We start from the raw sequence: 20,648 nt of genomic DNA on the forward strand, positions 1-20,648 counted from the left end.
CGCTCAAATGCCGGTTCCTTGGACCTATTGTCTAAAAAAATATGTCTTCTTCGCTGTCTTTAGGTACACAGATCGGCCTAAATGCTCGCTACTCAGATATATATTTATGTATATATATGCTATATGTTCATGTACCGTCGGTATAAGGGGTAACTGTAACTGTAGACACACACACACATACAAGGTACACAGAGACACGTATAAAAGTTTATTTTCACTTCTACTGACCTTTCTTGTTTTTTTATATTTGTAGATATATTATTATTATTTTTTTTTTGTTTCTTTTTTTGAGTAATTTATAGCTTGCTAACAATTCGATTTTTCTACCACATATATGTATGTATATATATCTTTTCCATTTTGAGAGCTGAGTTTTGAGAAACCAGAGGCTATGAGATAGGTACTAAAGTCATTTGTGGAGCGATAATAGCAATAGAGATAGGTACATTCGAGTCGGGAGTTACTCCTTTTGTATATATTTAGGTCTTAAATAGGTCTTTGAATTCAGTTACGTTCTCTGGCCTGAAGTTTATGAAAAAAAAGTATTGAAAACCGTTTTTAGGAGACCGTTTAGTTTCAGTTGTTTTTCATTTTTTTATAGTAACAATAATTCTCAGTATCAGTTTAGGTTTGAATTCTTTTGTTCTTTGTAATTTGTAGTTTTTTTTTGTGTGGAAAGTTCCCCTTAAAAATGCTGTTTAGGAGATGCTGCACGAATTGCGTTTGGCTCCCAGGCTGCGTTCCTGGATACGCTGCAAGTGCTGCAACTGCGCCGGAGTCGGGGCATGGGAGCCGCTGCCACTGCCACTGCCGGAGGATGAGCTCGCAGCGGCTGCTGCTGCCGCAGCTGCTGCCGAAGTAGAGGCCGAGCCGGCCCCACCCTGGTGGTGCGCATGGTGGTGATGATGATGGTGGTGGTGCAGCGGTGTGCCCGGGCCATTGTTGCCGATCTGCTGGGGCAGCGATTGGCGGCGCCGCCGCAGCGCCGGACTCAGGTTATAGGTGATCTTGGCCTGGGCCAGCAGCTCCTTGAAAACCTTTCATAAAATATACAAAATAATTACAATTATATTAAGATTTATGTAATTTTTAATACTCACCTGTGTAACGTTTTCGTTAATGGCAGCAGAAGCCTCTACAAAACCATTCTCCCAGTCCACAGTCACCACGGACTCGGTGGTGGCATATTCAACCTGCAACAAATAAATCAGACTTGTAGATTATCTATAATTTTTAATAAATTTATATAGTATGGACTTTAATTATCAAAGTCGTGATAAAATTATTATGATTATGGACTTGAAAGCCTAAACAAATGGCCACAATTACAAGAGAAACCTTATGCTTTGGTCACACTGCTATTTTGCAAACATAACCCTTTTAATAGCAAATCATTAAGAAGTAACTATTATATTAAATTTATATAAAAACTTTTGCGAAGTATATCTTCAATAAAATATGTTTTTAAGACATTTTTAATATAAAACTTTATCCATAGACTTTCCCGCCCAAACACACTAATCTCAGTTTTTGAAACTCAATTTAAACTGGAAAAAAATATGACCATTTTGCCCGAAAACAATCATGGTGGCCATGGAGCGTTTTCTAGTAGGCGTTGCCTCGAAAAAATTTGGATTCAAAACCCACCTAAGCTCGAACGGAGCCCTCATAAAATCAGTAACAACCAGTCGCTCAGAGTAATCAGATCGACTATTAAGCAAAAAAAACCTATTTCTACAAAAAAAAACCTTTTTTTTCAACTTTGGAAAAAAAGTCTATATTTCAACAAAAAAAAAACATTTACTTTTTCAACTTTGGCACAATAAAAACCTTCAAAATTGCAAAACATAAAAATCCAAAATATAATAAAAACCAAAAAAATAAAATAATAAAATCAGTAAAAAATAATTCAAAAAAAAAATATTATAATATAAAAAAAAATAAAAAAAAGTATACATATCTTGAATTGAAGCGGAAACATAAAACACAAAAGGGGGTAAGTAAACAAAAAATATTAAAAATATTAAAAATATAATTGAAAATTATTTTAAAAAAAAATTTTTTTTTTTTTATTTCTAGGGGATGTACAGGAACAACACCCAGGACGAACAGGGTCGGCGCCAGTTGCCCCCAATTGGCGCCGAGCGGGCTGCCCGTCTTGCGGCCCGCAACAGCCTCGGCCTGAAACCTTCGCTGGGCGGAGGTGGCACAGACGGATGGCAGAATCCGAGTGGATCGGAGCATGGGTGTAATAACCCGTTGCGGGTCTGCAATCTGTGGGGCGAGGATGACGGCGCTACTTCTCCTGTGGACGGTACCTGCGGGAACGGAGGACTAGCAGGATGCCTGTCCCGGAATAATCCCTGGTCCTGGATGGGACCTCCATGGAGCGGTGCCGGCGGCAATAACTTCGGTGGTGGCGGCACAGTGTGTGGCTGGGAGCGTGACACCTTTCTGGAAAGTGCCAATGTGAATATCAATTCCAACAATGGTGGTATGGGAAGCCGCGATACCATGCAGGATGCTGCCAATACCAGTGGTAGTCGTGGTGGTGGTATGGGAAGCCATGATGCTGGCGAGACCTTTACAGCCGGTATGGGTTCGCAGCGCTTCCAGTCGCAGCAGCCATCGGGACATACGTTTCAGCATCAGGCCCAGATCCACACGCCGCCGCAACAGCATCAGTCGTCTTATCAGCCGCAGCTTCTGATGTCAGATCGAAAGCTGCAACAACAACAACAGGCCCAGGTGCATCCACAGATGCTCTCCCAGCGACTTTGCAATCCGGAATCGCCAGCCACAACCCAGTCCACCTATCAGGCGCCGACTCTGTTGCATCGCTCCACCTTGGGGCATCCGTTCACCCCCGATACTGGGTCGACTCTGTTCCACGATCTGCTCCGTACCCAGGAGCGAACGTGCAGCTTGGCACAACGCATCCATGACATTCTGCCCACGGATGCTATGCGTCGCACGTTCCAGAACCAACTGCTCAGACAACAAATCCAGATCGAACAGCAGTTGGCGGCGGTGCTGGACCAGAAACTGGATTTGGTGACGAAGGCGATGCACATGAACCCCGAAGTGGCGCACTCCTACTACGTGTACCAGCCGAACAACGAATGGGCCAACGTTGGAGCAGCACTGGCCACGAGCATATCAGTGGGGCATATATGTACCACCCCGACTTGCCCCCGACCGTCGACGCCGATACCGACAGTGGATCCTGCCGACATCTCCCTGGATATGTCGCGTATGGGAATTCGTGGTTCAACGGAGTCTACACCCACGGCCACGTCGACGCCCCTGCAGGAGAGCCTTCGCTCCTGCCCCACACCAGCTGTCGGCAGTTCGGCTCCTGTTGACAATCTAGTGACTATGCACACAGGCTGCATCCCATCGACCACTGAGTCTACCGTCACCGGTCCCGCCACCACCTCTGCCACTCCTACCACTGCGAGTGCTGCTGCTGTTGCTGCAAGCTCCGTCCAGTACAATGGACCCACCATCCCATGCTTGGAGCACTTGCGGGAGGATCTGGAGATATTATGAGGCCTGGCGACCGGGGAGGGGATTAGGGGCGACAAGGACATCGATCAGGATAATGAAGAAAAGGAAGTAGCAGGATCCAGCCGAGTTGCCGCGGATGGAGAAGGAGTAGGGCACAACCAAGACCACACAAGCAACACAAACACTACTGAAACTAATGAAGGAAGGAGGGGTCCTGACATCGAATGGAATGTATGGCGTCGATACCCAAAGCAAAAAACGATTCGGAAATGCCGTAGAAACGTAAAGGTCAAACCGGAACACAATCTTCTATTTGAAGATGAAGAAAAGGAGTGCATCCGGGTCGTGGACGAAGAGGATTTTGCAAGGGAGTACGAACTACATCGAATGAAGAACGCCAACAAAGGGGGGCTTTCCAAAAGTGGCACTCATGAAGAACAAAGATAAACAGTAAGAGTACACAGTAACCAGACATGTTGCGATGATATAACACGGAAATCAATCAAAGAACACTACCATTCCAGTTAGTGAATTGATGAAGGAGGTTCCAGCAGAAAATACACTATACAACACGTTGGAATACGAAAAAACTCAAGAAAAATACACAAACTGGTTATTGGAGACTAGTTAAATGGTATGGTTAAGAAAACTTATACACACGATGACAAGAAAAACTTTTGAAGACAAAACAAGGCTGTAGCTGCAATTACACTGATGTCACACGGGAATCCTCAACACTTTATGGTAGGAAGAAGACCGAGAAAAAACCACACACTGCCTATTGGAGACACTAATACACCACCACGAAAAAAAAGCAATCCTCTGATCTCAATCCCATCGGAATAAACAAAACAAGCCTGAAGCTGTAAGGTAACAAAACGTATCACACCGAAAAACTATTGGAATATGGAAGGACGAATTACACATTATGGTAGGAAGAAGTCCGAGAAAAGTCCTCCATCTGGCTATTGAAGACAAAATAGCAAGTAAAACGCGGTATGCTTAGTAACACTAATACACCACCAGGATGACACAAAAATCAAAACTCTGAAGACAAACCTGTACAAGCTGCAATTACACCAGGTATCTCTCCAGAATCCTATTGAAACCATCAACACATTGGAATAATGAGGAGAACGAGAAGAAACTACTACACACAGAAGCATAAGACTAGAATACTATTGGTTCTTTGGACAAAGTGGCTGCATCAAGATATACAAACCAGAATGAAGCTCGAAAATATATAAAAAGAAGAAACTACAACACCCAAATGCAAGTTATAATAGCTGTTGATATAGCTGTTGAAATTCGGATCAGAAACACACAAGAAACCCGAATCCGAATAAGACTAGAATACTATTGGTTCTTTGGACAACGTGGCTGCATCAAGATTACACAACTACACCTAAAAAAAAGACTAACAAGCCAAATGCTGAATGGTATATGGTCGCCGAACAAAAAATGCTATGCTGCTGATGACTAAAATGGGAGATACATAAGCAAACTATTGTAAATAAAACAAGTAACACTACAAGAGACACTTTATCCAAAAAATCACTAAAATGACATAGCAAGACGTGTAAATATGTAAAACAAAAGAAACATTAACAAAAAAATAAACAAACACCTTACACTTGAAATTTTTAAAAAGAGTTTTTATTTAAGAATGTGGATGGAGAGAGATAACCGGTACTTCTAAAGATTATTCCTTTTTTAAAGCATAGTTTCAGGCTTAGTAGTAAAGCAGCTACTAAAACTACTACTTTCAAGCTCGGAAAAAAATAAATTTTTCCCTAAATATCCCCATCTCAACCCAAAAAACCCGAATACGAACTTTATTATTTCTTATCGGGCAACGAAAATCCTTATAGACGTCTAAATTGTAGCGATAAATGGCCAAAAAAGGCAACAAAAAAATTGCCAAAATTGAGAAGGTAAAAAAAAAGGGAGACCCCTAAGAAATTTGCTGACTTTGAACCGAAAATCGGAAGCTTAATTCTTCCAAATGAACAAACTCAAGAAGCTGCAACAAAAAAAAAAAAAAATAAATAAATATATATAGATGGGTATACATACGCCTACTAAGGTTTAAAACGGCCTAAACCAAAAAAAAAAAAGTGACACAAAGGCGACAACAAAAAAAAAGTTGATTTCGCTTCGTTGAACAAAAAAATACATCCCAAGACCCGAAAGTCTTCAGATAGGAGGAGAAGGATATACATATATATATGTATGGGGGTTGGGGGGAATTTCTCTAAGCCAAGGAGGGGAGCGCGACAGTCTGGCGTTTGCTGGCAATTTGCATTTTTATTATATCAGAACTTGGTTAAAGTCAATACACCCCAAGGAGGTGGCCCAGACCAGACCAGGAGGAAGGTCCTGAATGTACAACCACTTATGCAAAACTACGTACGTAATGGCGAAAAAAACGCATCAAATAAGTGACAAATAAAATACCAAAAAGAACCCAAAAGGACCGAAAAACAATCAAGAGAGCTGGGGCCAAAAGGAAAAAGATAAACAAAGCCAAATTAAAATTTATAAAGTTGACCAACTGTGACTGAGATGAGAAGAAATAAAAAAGAAGGATTCCAGATTGATAAATTTATAAAATAAAAGACAAGCAAAAGAAATGATTAGGCAATTAATTAAAGTAAATAAAAATAGGGTCAGTGAAGGGTAGAAGAAAGAGGGACAAGGTTCTTAAAGATATATTCATAAAAGAGCCTATAAATAGATGTATAAGTTGATAATTGCAAGCTAGAATTCAAAGAGGCTTATACAGATAATCTACCAAATAGACAAGCGGAGAAATATTTCTTAAAAACTTAATATAATCCCCTTTAGACGCAAATATATAATCCAATTTAAAGTAATTATCAAGTTGAAAGTCTAAAGTCTTAAGAAAACTTAAGAGACAATAAAATATCTAAGCCGACAAACGGACAAGCCTTTAATATCTCCCACAATAAAACCTCATTTTAAATCAAATTAAAAATACTTTCAAAAACAAGACCTCTCTGTATTCCTTTGATATGTTGCAACTAAAAATCTGCATAAATTAAGGCCAGGAAACTTGCCACATTTCGGTTGAACAATTCAAAAATTTCCGGTTTTTATTTTCGTATATTTCACATTTGAACATTTTTCGCTGGGAAAGCGATGTTTTCCTTTCAAGTTTTCCCTTCGACGACAATCAAAGTGAAGTTTCCTTTTTACGGTTTTATGTATTTTTTTGTTGAGAAGCAAACTTTACCTTTGGCTGGGTTTTTTGCGTTTGCGTATGTTTCGCCTTTAGTTTTTATGATGCCCGAATTTATTATGGAATCATTTGGCCCGAGGCCGCAAAAACCAAAATGAAAAAAAAAGTAGAAAACTTATGCAGAAAGCCTCGCCAAATGATGCTCACTTAAGATATGCAAAGTACCTCCAAGGGTCGAGGACTTAGTTTCGGGTTTTCCTTATTACCAAATTTAAGTTTCATTTTATTTGCGATTATTTCACGTTTATGTTTAAGGGTTTAAATTATATGAAATTGATATTTAAAATGGTACTCGTATTTTCTTTTGGAAAGCAACAGCTTCTATTTAATATCCTTCTGTCACGCATTTCTGCCTCACATTCCTCAACTTGATTTCATTTTTCCTTTTTTTTTTTCTTTAGTTGTTTCTGTCAAATTTGTGTTGCACGCTTTTTGGCAAGGAATTTGCAATGCAGCAGTGACACCAGAAGACACCAGTCCTGCCCCGAGGGACGTAACGAACCCAGCCGCAGTTGCAGTAGCAGTAGCAAACCGCCCAAAAGGACCTACTTGCTGTCCCTCCTGAGATCCTTCGGTACATTGCGCGGGATGTTGCATACTTTTCAGCTCTGGTCGCGCACTAATTATGCAAAGGCAGCCAGGACGGGGCAAGTGGCAGCGGGCCAAGGCGAAAGGATATAAAGCGGTTGCACAGAAAAAAATATTTAAAAAAATTGAAAAATAAAATTTTAAAGCAAAAGGAAAGCAAACGGCATAGCATTTTCTTCAAAACAAATATTTCTTTAAAAATAAAATAATTTAAAGAATTTCCTTGAAGTGCAACCACTTTTGATGGCATTTCATTTGGTGCGACTTTCGAGCGTAGTTTGCACTTTATTCACGAGTCTGTCTGACATTATGACCCCTCGACCCTGCCGCATCCACTTTGACATTTTAAATGCTACATTTTCTTCCCTCTACATTTCATGTTGTTGTTGTAGTTTGTAGCTCTGACATCTGCAACAGATGACCAATGTTTTATAGCTGCCACAAATAATGTGAGAACTCCTATTGAATACACAATGTGTATATATAGTACTTGCTGCCAGTGCACTGTCATTTTTAAGCTTGGATAAAATTCTGACAAATTGTTTAACTGACTTTCCACTTTTCGCTTGCCACTTTCTACTTTCCACTTGCTTCCCTCCCTTTTATTACTTCGTTTTTTTTTTTGGAGGGGCGGGAAAAGTTTTGATTAAACTGTTTGTCCTTTTTGGCTCACACCCTTAGACCATCCGCGCCCTTTCTCCGGGTTACGCTTGACAAACTTTACATAATTGCTGAAAACGCCCCGAATAACGCTCCGAAAAAAAAAAATAAAGCAATTTCCATTGGCTCGGTGATGGGTGGCATGTGGCAAGTATCCAAAGTGTCCGGAGCAAAGTCGGTTATTGTAGTAAACACGCCTTCCAGCCACTGACTGACAACAATCAAAGCGGTCTCGCAGTGTTACCAACAAACAGCAATTAAAATTGATGCAAATTAGCAGACACCCAGCCCGACAAGCCTTTTGTCCTTGAATGGTGACCCCGACGGGGTGACCCCGTTCGCTTGTTCACCTCGCGTTCTGTTTCTTTATCAGCTTATTTATATTATTACCTAAAGCTAATATAGGAAGTCCTTAATACGCTTTAATCGAAAAGGTGACACTGTTATTTTCTTACCTCATTTTTAAATTTTTCATTATAGAAGAAGCTTATAGATTGGTCTTATTGAAGGACATCTAACATGATAGTTCCCAATATGGTAACCCCGAATAGCTTATAAGAAAACTTACCTCACGTTCAGTTTCTCCATCAGCCAATAGATCGATCTTATTGCCCACAACCACTATGGGCACTGCTGTGGTGGCCTTCGTCTCATGGATCTGGTCCCGGATGGCGCGGACCTCTTCGAAGGTAGTAGCATCGGTGACATCGTAGACCAGGATGAAAGCATCCGCCGAGGATATCGAAAGGGCACGCATCGCCGGAAACTAAAAGGGTTTATGAAAAAAGAGGTCTTTAGAAGGGTACCTTTAAAGCTTATAAAAATATATATCTAATAATATTTATATTTAAGAGTAGGTAGTGGTTGGTGCTAATATTGTTTAAGCCCCTAACTATTACGATAAAATCCATAATTCTAGAGCGTTTATGTGTTTATATTGCAAAGCAGATAATCGAATTTTGAAAAATATTTAGCCCCCAAGGGGGCAGGAAAATGCCAAAGTGGGCGTGGCCATTAGGAGGTGTCTAGGGAGTGGGCTCTGGGAGGTTGGTTAAAAAGTGAGTTAAAGTGTTGGACAAGGAATGTAAATTACAGTAACGGCAGCCATCAACAACAATTGTTTCCTCAATAATAATTTGCATATTATTATTGTCACACATACACTCGCATATGTCGGCGGCACTCACACAGACACATATTTATGCACACATATTTGAATAATCACGGATAATAATGTAAATTTCGTTTTCTATGCCCGTTAAACATTTTCACACTTGGCGCGAACAATTTCCCCGTGAATTTCCCCCCACAAGTGGAAGATAGGAAAAGCACATGAAAAAAAATTGAATCTCTTTGTTGTTGTGCCAACACTGAGGTCTCTGTGTGTGTGTGCATAATTTTCTAAAATCATCCAGCATTATATTATATTTTCCTACAGAGCGGAGTGTGAAAAAAATATGCCACGAAATTAACGAATAATTCACATAAAAGTGCTTGTGCATCGTTGCGTTTTGCTTTAAATTGGATTATTTTTTTGGGAGGATTTTAAAAATCCATTGACGCCTTTAAAAATCCATCAAAGCTATTCGGTAAATATTGGCAGACGAAACTTTATGGCCAAAAATGCATTTTTGATTGCTTTTCGGTGTCGAAAGGTGGGTTTTCTCTCTCTGCATTTCGTACTATCCCCCGAATATTCCCTTAATTAATATTTACAGACACACAAAACTATGTCATATCGTGGCTGTTTGTTTCGGGTTTAATTAAAGGTCCTTGATGTCCTGACCCTGAACTCTAGTCCCTCCTCCTGTCATTTCATGTTCACTATTGTGGCACTTTCAACCCAACTCAGACTCGGATTCAGATTCGTTTTCAGATTCATATACAGTGTTTGGTTTTCTGTTTCTGTTTCAGTTTTAGTTTCATTTTCAGTTCACCATGTGTTTGGTTTTGAATCTTTTAAATTCCCCGAACAACGTTCAGTTCAGGCGCGTCCACCGATCGGAGGAGCAAGGTCCAATCAGGACACAAATGAAACAAATTAGTCTCATAACTGGGAGAAAAGGGGTTATCTTAGAGAAGGTATTAAGAAAAATAATAATTAAAATAAGTAGCTTATGAAGCGAAAATTTCTAGCAGAATTACCTTTAATTTTAGCCTTATAAGAACTCTTAAAATTTTCTTCAAGTGCATTATATACATGGAAGGCTTAATGTTTGTGAAAATTTATAGGAAAACTAGGGGGAGGAGCTGAAAAACTGCGGCGACAGTTCACTGGCATCGTCTTCATCTCCATTCTCGTTTGTCTGACAGGCCGGGGAACCGCAACCGCAGCATTTTGGCCAAAAGATACATTCGTATCTATGTGTGCATAAACGAGAGTATATGGGTGTTGTGTGAGTGTATGTATATCCCTACTCTGTGTACCACCCAGTACTAATGGCTTTCAAAGGCATGTGCCTGCCGAGTTAGTTTTAAATTGAATACGCAAAAAAAAAAAAAACAAAAAAATAAATAAAGGGGCAACACAACAAAAAATAAAAGAAGGCCAAATACAAAAAAGGAGCAGTCCGTGTTAATAAAAAGGCTAGCATTGAAATGTGTGCAGGCCACTGAAAAATGAAAATCCAAATGAAAATCTCCCAACGAGGAAACAAAAAAGCCACCCACAAACATATACACACACATAAAATGAACGCCGAAAGGAAAACCCTCGAAAACAATGGCCACCCAAGTGTCCTGCCGTTCAGATAGCACAAGGGTTGCCACACAAGGGGATGGGGGGATGGGGGTGGTGGACCAAAAAAGGCGGGTGGAACGAGTGGGCGGCTGATGTTGGCTCGACCTTGTACCTGAACTTGAACCCGAAATGGGGGGCGAGAAGCCTTAACCTAAAAATGGCCACTAAACGATTGGAAATTGTTGCGGAAACAAATGGTTAACAAGTCGAGGAACAGAATCAATTTGCTCTCTACTTCTGTGGCTTGGGAATTACTTTTAATTGATAAGAATTAATTATTAATTTTTTATTTAGACTTGGATTATAGATTTTCTTAAAAAAGGTGAGAAAATAAATGGTAGTCACTACAAAATGCCTTTTGGCATTAACAAAAGGCTATTAAAACAAGTAGAAAGATCTCTTCAAAAAAGGTTCCTGAGGGATAAGCTTCCCTAGAAATTTTCTCTCTATTTAATTCTAATTTTCTAATTTCTCTAATTTTTCTCTATTTAAAGAACAGTATTTTCCAGATTTATATTTCCCCCATAATTGTTTTAAGCACTTTGAGTTTAAAAATCTCTCAAGCTTTTATTTTATTCAAGTAACAACCAAACACCTAGCATATTCTTGTGATTTTATTTTGAATTCCCAGAATGTTCCCCGAACACCTGTTTGAGACGTGTCTCTTTTTCTGAAGAATTCCTAGAATTTATTTCCCCCTAAAAATACCTTTATTCGCTGACTTTTAAATTTTCTTTTTTGTCCGCCAGCCATTGAAATTTGTTTAGCTTTATGACCGTGCTGGGCATCATTTCCATGTACCAGACAATTTCCGAAGCGCAACTTAAAGTAGCTTCATTTTGGGGCACAAACCACCCAACCCCACCGCCATTATCTTACAGCATTTTGCTTCTTTATTTTATTTTCCCGCTCTGCAAGGAAAACCGATGTTTTCATCTCATCAAAAACGAGTTGGAAATGTTTTCTCATTTCTTTACGAATTTCTTCTTTTTTTGGCGCTGAGCAGCCATTGTTATGATAGCATATTACTGTAAATAACACGCTCAAGATGGTTGAGGAGGAGGTAAGCCGGAAAAGGAAGTGAAAGCTAGGGATGTGTAGAGGTGGGAGGTCTCTAACCGAATACCGTTGAATGGTAGCTCATCTTGAATGTGCCTCAAAACTCTGTTGCTCCGGAGGACATTTTGTGCAACGCACTGTAGGTGACTCCACGGCCACCAATTTCTGGATACTCACACTCCTTTTCACGGCCCGCCACATCCTGCCACGCCCCCGTACGAGTCGCCGCCGCTACTGCCCTCCCCCCCCCCATCACTGACATCCCCGCCTGTGGTTTCCGCTTGTTACACATGCGACAAGCCAGGCGCCACACCGCAAGGATGCTGAGCCTGAGCCAGAGAGCCTGTTCCTGTTGCTGTCAGCTCTACTTTGGTGCACAGTGCGAAAATAATGGAGGGGTATTGATAGATTTTGTCATTAATTGGCTTTTCATTATAGTTTGGAAGGAAATCAGTAGTTGGGATGTTAAGAAATCTTATCTTTTAGGTCTTGGTTTCGAAGAGATTTGAATCATCTGTCTCCAAGGACCAAAGACGTAAAACGTTCTTGAATGTTCCTAATATTTAACTTTACCTAAAAAAACGAAGCTATGGGAATTTTTTTTAGAGTTTAGTTACTTTTATCATTAATCTGTCTCGAAGGACCAAAAAAAACTATTATGTAGAGCTATTAACTCAATAAAAGTTACTTTGTTGTAAGCTTTTAATAAAAAAAAGCTCAATAAATATTTTCTTTCATTAAACTATGTTTTTGAAAAACTATTTTCCCGAATTTTTCTCTGCAATTCTTGTAGCATTCTCCCCCCATCCGTGAGCTCTCGCCCATTTTCCACACGCTGCCTCTTGATTTCTCAATGGACTGCCGACGCTTGCCACTTTCCACTTGCCGAGCTGATTGTGTGACTTTTGTTTTGCGCTTTTCGATAGCGTTTTTGCATCCATAGATCCATAGCCAATGGAAATTTGCTAAAAAAAAATTGCAACAAATAAAATATGTAATAAAAAATATTGAAGTCTGGGATTTCAAATTGCAAATATTGGGGCATCGAGGAAATGCCAACTTCCCTCCATGATATGCATCCATATTGCATATTCAAGGAATTCCAACAGTAAGCAACTCTTTGAGTAGCAGAAACTACTGTCTGAATCTGAATGTGAATTACTGAAAAGTTTTCTCGGTGGTCCTATTTCCTTTGAAAAGTAGATTCAATTTTTGGACTCGTAGTGATGTGGCAATAGCATCAGCATTTGGTCGAGGTAAACAAAACCAAATAAAACAAAACACTTAGTTGATTCGGCTCCGGAGTCCGAACAGAAAATGAAAAACTTTAACTTAGTTTAAAGTTCACTAACAGGATTCACACGTGCCGCATGTCCTGGGTCTATATCCTTTTAGTTTCTCTGTCTCGATGGGTGTGAGTGTGTGTATTTGTGGCCTGGAGTTATTGAATTTTTGAATTTCTCGTACTTGACTCAAAGCCAGAACTACCAATAGTTTTGGGATTAAGTGGAGTCCAAATATTTGGAATTTATGAAACAAAAAAAAGGAAAAAAACATACAATTTGAAGGGAATGTGCTGCAAATATTTGTAATAAAATCCTCTCTCTGTCTCTGGTTTTTATCCAGATAATGTCAAAAGTAACACAAAAAATATATATATTATTGTTTGTATATCTTTGTGTGGTGTATTTTTTTGTTCCCTTCCCAGGATGAAGACTTGCGGCCAGGGCATGTGTGATTAATTTGAAAACAACGCAGTGCTACCAAAAAAAAAGAAAAAATACAAATAATAATGCAATTGAGTATACCCCGACGTCGATGTCTATTATGAACTCATAACGTGGGCATTATTGATTCGCAAAATGAAAATGGTAAATGTAAAATGCCGATTCAATGGCCCGGGAGAGAATGGGCGGAGAAAATCCAATTACATATCGGTCGGAGGCGGGAAGCTAAAAAAAAAAAATGCACTTTGGCTGAAAACCAAAAACAATGGCTATGAGAATCGGGTTTCGGGTTAAGCTTCATTTTAAACAATATTTTCTGCAGCAGCCAATGAAATTCAATTATAATTAACGCCAGGACATTGAAGAATATGCGGGGTATTTTGAAGGTCGACCCTGTCGGGTAACAGCTTCTGGCCAATATACATATATATTTTTTTAAAAATATTTGCAAATTGGAATTTTTGTGCAAATACCATTTGTAGCAGGTAAACATTGGATTGTTTCATCCACTTTTGTATTTTTCTTTTTTCGTATTTTGGTTTTTGGTGCCAGTAATTTCAGTTGCCGTTGGAATTGTGAAACAAATATTGATAGAACGGTGGCAGGAGCGAGGAACAAGGACGAGAACGAGGACGAGGCGAGAACAGAAGGAGCAAATGTGTGGCCTGCGGCTTGTTATCTTTTGGCACACGCAAAAATATCACTCATACGCATGGTGGAACCTTGCCAGGGGACTAAGTCGGCGTGAAAACTATTTGGCCACAATGCGGTGGTCTATTCACGGCCTCTTTAAGCCTAAAAGTGTGCCACATGAACTGATGGCTCTTACTTAGTTTTGGGGATGAAATAATGGACAGAGAAGTATCAGGTATTATATAGTTTTTTTTTATGATGAAAAATATTATGAAACCGAAAAGAGTCTCTAAGAATTAAGGAAAAAATACACAGCAGTATCAGGTATTATTTAGTTAAAGCTTAAAAGTATGCTACATAAGCAAAGAAAACTATCTGAATAGTATCAGGTATTATACAGTAAAAGCTTTAAAACAAGAAGAAAACTAACTGAGTAGTACCAGGCATCTTATTAAATTATTTTTAAAAACCAAAACACCCTCTAGAAACCTTACAATTGGTATCAAAATAACACTACTTTAGTCTACCTTTGTAGCCACAAATTAAGTAATACACCTACATCATTTTTTGTTTGTTTGATTTTAATTGGAAATGGTAGCTGGATTCAATAAAAACATGCTTTTTGCATCACGTTCCTGTGCAGCATAATTAATGCCTTCCTCTTCAATAATTTCGAATACATTTTAATGTAATTTTGTGTTAAATGAATTAAAGTCAAAGCCGACGCGGGCGAAACTGTTATATTTCACAAATATTTTATATTATTTTTGTGGGGAAGTTATATTTCTAAGTTTTAAGCCTCTTGTTTAATGTTTTCAATATTAAGTCTTTAAGGTTTTATGTACTCTTTATCCTTGACTTTTTGTAACAATTTTTGGAAACAATTGCTACCCTTTTGTAGCCCCAAATTATGACTATGAAACGCACTGTGTCCCCTGTGTATCTTTTGGGGACACAATGCTGTGTGTTCGTTTGGTCACTTCCCTGAAAAAGATTGCGCATCCGCACCGTGTGCCGCAGCAAATGTTTTCCATCTGATGACGAATGCGACCAACAATGGGAAAATGGAAAAATGAAAAGTGTCGAGGGGCTTGGAGGATGGAGTGGAGTTTGAAAAACTGCAGTCGCTCTCGTTGGCTGGGGGGGAAAAGAAAAAGAAGGAAAATGAACGGGGTGCAAATCCCCTCGCAATCAACGCATATATCAGGATTATGTGACACCAGACTTGACCTACTCTTCTTCGTTCAGATCGTCCTGGCAAGGACTATTATTAACCCTCTGCCGAGACACCAACACATAAGAATATACATGTATATAGAAGCATGATGTGACCTGCCACTAGGCGATTTATGTTTCCGCCCGCCGGCCTCTTCCTTCGACGACGACAGAGGCTCTGTCTCTGTCCTGGCCGCTAGTTTCGCCCCAAGGGCTCGTAAAATTTATGAGCAGTGCGTGAATGTGTTAAAATTTATGCCTTGTTTGTTGTTAGCCTTGTTAGCCACGGTTGTTGTTGTTTTTAGCCAGCCTAACCTGCAAAACGAATCGGAATCAAGGGGTTCGTCGGCCTGTCAAACGTTTATTCCCTCTATTGTTTATTCAGGATCCCAGGAAGCGTACCATCCGGATTTTGGGAGTCGGGCCACGGGCCACGGGCCATGGGCCATGGGTCCCGGGTGTCCTTAATGATTTTCTCACTTGCAAGGATTCATTTGTCGGTCCATTATGGCCAAGAGTCAGGATACGCTTGAGCTACCGAGCGAATCCGTTTCATTAGTTCCATTCTACCTTTTTTTTTTATTTTTTTATTATTTTTATTGTTGGTGTTGCTATTTTTGTAGCGAGTCCCTGCCATCCATATCTGTTGTAAGATTGCATTCTATAATACATAAATCGAAGGGTGCACTTAAAAAAAAATTAAAGGTGGCAGGGAAATGGTCATAGAAATGGTACACTTGTAGAATTTTAATATATTTTATAGGTTTTTTAATTAAAATTATGTGTTATTATAAATGCGAGCTCTAAATTTTTCTTAAGAATTCATTGTTTCTGGCCTTCATTTTTGTTTGGTAAGCTTTCTTTATCATAAAAATGTGTGATTTTCCTACCTTATTATTTAAAATATTTTCCCTCAGTGCCTTGGCCGTATGACATATGAATGCTCCCTCATTTTTCGCCAAGGACACCGTCGAATGTCGAGCCAGAGTCACAGTTCAGTTGGCTTGACTGGGCTTGCACTCTTTGCCTGACTGACTCCATTTGTAGCCATCATCCATATATATGTATTGGATATGTATATGGATGACGGGCCATTGTGCCTGCATTCATAAGGTATGAATAAGGATCTCCCCAGCCCCCATAATTTTTTTTGTTGTATTTTTTTTTGTATTCACCTCTCGAAAAGTGTTCGCTTTTATGAACAAGCATTTCGAATCGCGGACGCAGCGGAAGTGCCAGCGAAATTGAATCGCAGGCTGTAATTTCCGTTGCACCCAGCTGGTTGGATGATGATGATGATGGTGATGGTCTTGCTTCACAAGCAGAGTTCCCGGAACCAGGAGCCACGTTCCATCAGGCCAGCAGGACTAGCAGTACCAGCAGGACCAGCAGGATACACCAGGAGGATACACTCACCTGGCCAGTTGTCGCTCTTTGAAATATTGAAAACCAACTAAATGCTACTGGCGTCCTGTTGCAGCCCATTAGAGTCGGTTATTTAAAATTAAAAGCTCTCTGCAGGACCAGCAGGACTCCAGCCGCAGGATAAGCCACCATGAGTATAGCCCCTCACTCACTTCCCTCATCCCTCATCCCTCTCCTTGGCCGCAAACAATTTGATTCACTTAATGAACCCAGCGTGCAAAGGAGCTCCGGGCCACAGAGTGCACTCATAAAAATATTCAATTCGATTTCTGCTAATTTCAATGAATTACAACGCCCGGAAAGTGTGCAATTTTCCCTTGGTCCGGGTTCTCCAGGGGCGCTATGGTATGGCGTCTAGGGTAATTCAATTTATTCAACTATTATGCGGAAAAAAAAATTGAAACTTGGATATTTAATTATTTATTTTAAGATAATTAACAAGGAAATTGTATTCTTGTTTTAGAGAATTTATGATTTCTTTTAGGGTTTCTATAAGGTATTGTTAAGGGGGGTTTTCTTTAATGTTTTTAATATGTTAAAAAAGAAAATGTTGCTATATATTTTAGGTGATTTAATATTAGTTCTTAATCCTAAGATCTCCTAAGATTTATAATAAATCTCTTCAGATCAAAATTACCATATATTTTAAATACCATGCAAGACTCACCTCATAGGAACCAGCCGTGTCTAGGATATCGAGGGTGAGACTGACCCCGGCGATGGAGAAGTTACCCTGGTGCATCTCCTCGATAGTCCGCTTGTACTTGGTGCTGAACGTATTGTAAAGAAACTGTGTGATTATCGAGGTCTTGCCCACTTTGGCGGAGCCCATGACGACGATTTTGTGGCGGGCATTGGCCGGTCCGATGGCATCGTCCACAGCGTTGTTCCGGCCCACTCTGCGTATGCGTGATGCGATTTTCGGGTTGACACAAAAAAGGGCAAAAAAAAAAATAAAAGGCAATACACCCACATTTAATAAACCAGCAACAGGCAGTGAAAATAAAGAGTGAAAAGGCAACAATGTGGTACGTGACTTGAGCGAGTTAAGTTCGTTGCAATTCAATTAATTCAGATGCGGCGGAAAGGCCTCTTTCCTCTCTCTCCATTTTGATGCATGATTTAATAACTTGCCTCGCTTTCCCGGCCGTGGAAGTCTACCTTTTTTCATTGCCACACCCCTTTTTGCAATTTGCAATGGGCGTAGCGAGTCCTGGGGGCCGGCGAAGCTTTATCCCCAGGGCGACTCATTAAATCTGTGCGCCACATTTAAAATTAATCATTACGTCGCAACATCACAAAGCGACACAAACGACACAGCAAACAAAAGGCGGACTTGCCTTCTCTATATATATATAGGTATATAAACATTATATATATCCCACAGTATATATATATCAGCCTGGGTTAACGTATATAGCACACAGTTACACCTGTTCAGGTGTGTTCCGGCTGCTTCTCTTGTTTGCAAATTAATTGGGAACCGTGGGAATTATTTGTATTTAAAGCAATGTCCGCTTTGCAGCTTGTCATAAAATACCTTTACGGCCTTAATGTGGGTTTAATATATACATATCAGTTAGGGTCTGGGATATGTATATACGTAGGTATTTTTTAGATGACTTAAATAATATTTAAAATAAATCATTGCCTCGAAATATAATAGCAGGGCTACGATAGTTACTTTAGTAGTTTAATACCAATACTAATATTAGTAGTAAATTAATTAGTAAATTAATAGTTACTTTAGTTTAATTCAGTAGAAACAATCTTCTAAATAATCCATAGTTTTAAGGCTAATATTTCCAAAAAAAGAACGAAACTCAAACCCATCTTAAGCTTTAAAAATATACCAAAAAACCGCATTACTGTTTTTGAAAATTCACCCAAAATTATTTAATTTAAAAATTTTTTCATTAAAGCCCCTTACGTATTGCTTTATAACTATTATTTTATGTAAGGATCTAAAGTATATAACCAAACCAAATAATTGCTCTGTAATGACACTGTCTATACAATTTTTTTTGCAAGACTGGAGATGGGTGGGGAGGCGTCGGCGAGAAACTTTGTTATCTTTTTCTGCAGGATGACAGCGAAAGTTAACAGTTGGCAGGAAATATCCTTGACAGAGAAAAAACCCACGGGGTGAGGTGAGGTAAGGGGCGTCAAGATATTGGATGGAACGTGGGCCCATATATGCGATGAAATCCAATGCCATTTCCGGCTGGACATTGTTCGAAAAGCCACAGAATCCGGGGCTCTCGGCCACTGACAGCTCTTGGCTCCTTTCCTCCTTGTCCTTCTCTAACTTCGTCTGAGTATCCTTCGAGTATCCTTTGCAGTCTGCTACGATAAATCAGGAAAATCTCTCCCTTCGCCCAGAAATCGAAAAAGGAGAAGTGCTATAATTGCCCATCCTGAGACAACGGATCAAATTTGACTTTAATAAGCGCGTTTTTCTTTATTTTATTTTTTGTTTCTTTTTTTTTTTTTGGCACCTTGTTGGCATATTCTATAAATATTTTCCCACGGGTGTTGGGTAGCGCAGGGAAGGAAAAAATATACAAAAAAAATTAAACAAGAAAAAAAAAATTGTAATCAAAGGCCCAGCAAAAGAAAACGAGCCAAACATGAAATTCTTGTCCTGACAGGCGAAACAAAGGAAAAGTATGCAAACTACCAACGGACAGACGGACAAACGGACAAGCCCACCACCCGGATAGAGGGACAAGCAGACGGATACACGGACAGACGGACAGTGAGAGACGTCCTGGCAGATAGCCGGAAAATCAGGAAGGGAAACGCCTTTTTTCCTCTTCCCTTTCCACAATTTCCCCATTTTCTCCCTATTTTCCCCATCCATTCCAGCCTCTTCTGTGTACTCTTCGTCCTTTTCTTTCATTTTGGCGTCCTTTGAACTTGATGAAGAAATGAAAATGTTTGCCCCAAAGTAAAAACAAAAACAAAAAAAAAAATTAAAACCCCTTCCACTTATTTTTTGGAGTTACATACTATACTATATGTATCGAAAGGAACCGATCTAACCACATTCTCTTCAACTTGGAATGTTTTCTATAAAGTTCCAGGACTTTGGTGCTCGAAGGGAATTGAGGAATTTCTGGGGAGCTGGAAAATTCTTCAGCAATTATTGCGGGCAGCGATTGAAGTTCCTTTACAACTTTGACACTTTTTGGGGAATTTAAAAAAAAATATCTTTTTCAAGAGGCTTTAAATAATAATAAGGGTTTTAGACTTTTTTTATAATTTGGTCACACTATTTTTCTGATAAAGTTTCAATATTATCAGTAATATTTTTTAAGTTTTTTGTTTAAAAACTAAAACAATAAACTTTTAGTTTCTAAAGCTTGAAATATTTCACAATTTTGAGGCAAACTTCCATCTTTGGCAACTATATTTCTTAACCCTGGCCACACTTTCACCATTTTCGCTCAACCCACTTTTTTATGAACTATAAAAAATTGGGCTACTCAGCGGCTCAACAAGCATATCCTTTTACCCTTTTTTGTTGGCTTGGAAGTGGCTCGGAAAATCCAGGTGAGCTGCTCTACCGGTACATATGCTTTTGTGTTTTTATTTTTTGGGGATGGGGGATGGGGATTTACTTTTTTTTTTGGGTTTACTGGGCCATAACTTACTTGTCGCGTTTGGGCTTCTCCTCGGCATTGTCGTCCTTCATGAAGGAGGGCTGCAGGCTGAACCGGCGACGCAAGTGACGACCACGCATCCTGCTATGTTGTTTCTCCTCCTTTCTTGTTGTTGTTGTTTCAGTGACGAAAGTTCCTCTACTGTTGGCCGGCTGCTTGTCAGT

General features: G+C 39.6%; 2 protein-coding genes across 3 annotated transcripts in view; one reads left to right on the forward strand and one right to left on the reverse strand.

The window, feature by feature from the left end:
- Positions 1-590: 590 nt before the first annotated feature.
- The window catches only part of LOC108134071 (ras-related protein Rap-2b), a 29,926-nt gene continuing 9,868 nt past the window's right edge, over positions 591-20,648 (reverse strand). The window contains exons 3-7 of one of the 2 annotated variants that reach the window (XM_017254245.3): positions 20,476-20,636; positions 17,487-17,718; positions 8,589-8,786; positions 1,101-1,193; positions 591-1,037 (exon numbers count right to left, since the gene is read on the reverse strand). In XM_017254245.3, the coding sequence (XP_017109734.1) occupies positions 699-1,037; positions 1,101-1,193; positions 8,589-8,786; positions 17,487-17,718; positions 20,476-20,564 (951 nt within the window). In that variant the 5' untranslated portion in view covers positions 20,565-20,636 and the 3' untranslated portion in view covers positions 591-698. Of the gene's footprint in view, positions 1,038-1,100; positions 1,194-8,588; positions 8,787-17,486; positions 17,719-20,475; positions 20,637-20,648 lie in introns of those variants that run through there. The other variant, XM_070281472.1, reaches the window with a different exon arrangement.
- On the forward strand, positions 1,676-4,824 carry LOC122321026 (uncharacterized). Its single transcript, XM_043209955.2, has 2 exons — positions 1,676-1,996; positions 2,080-4,824. Exon 2 carries the CDS (start codon positions 2,083-2,085, stop codon positions 3,550-3,552), a length of 1,470 nt encoding a protein of 489 aa, XP_043065890.1. The 5' UTR covers positions 1,676-1,996; positions 2,080-2,082; the 3' UTR covers positions 3,553-4,824.

This window comes from Drosophila bipectinata, chromosome XL, assembly GCF_030179905.1.
Source record: "Drosophila bipectinata strain 14024-0381.07 chromosome XL, DbipHiC1v2, whole genome shotgun sequence".
Taxonomy (NCBI): domain Eukaryota; kingdom Metazoa; phylum Arthropoda; class Insecta; order Diptera; family Drosophilidae; genus Drosophila; species Drosophila bipectinata.

What these genes read in the sequence shown, in the direction of transcription:
- LOC122321026 (XM_043209955.2), top strand. Translation starts at nt 2,083, where the DNA reads ATGTACAGGAACAACACCCAGGACGAACAGGGTCGGCGCCAGTTGCCC.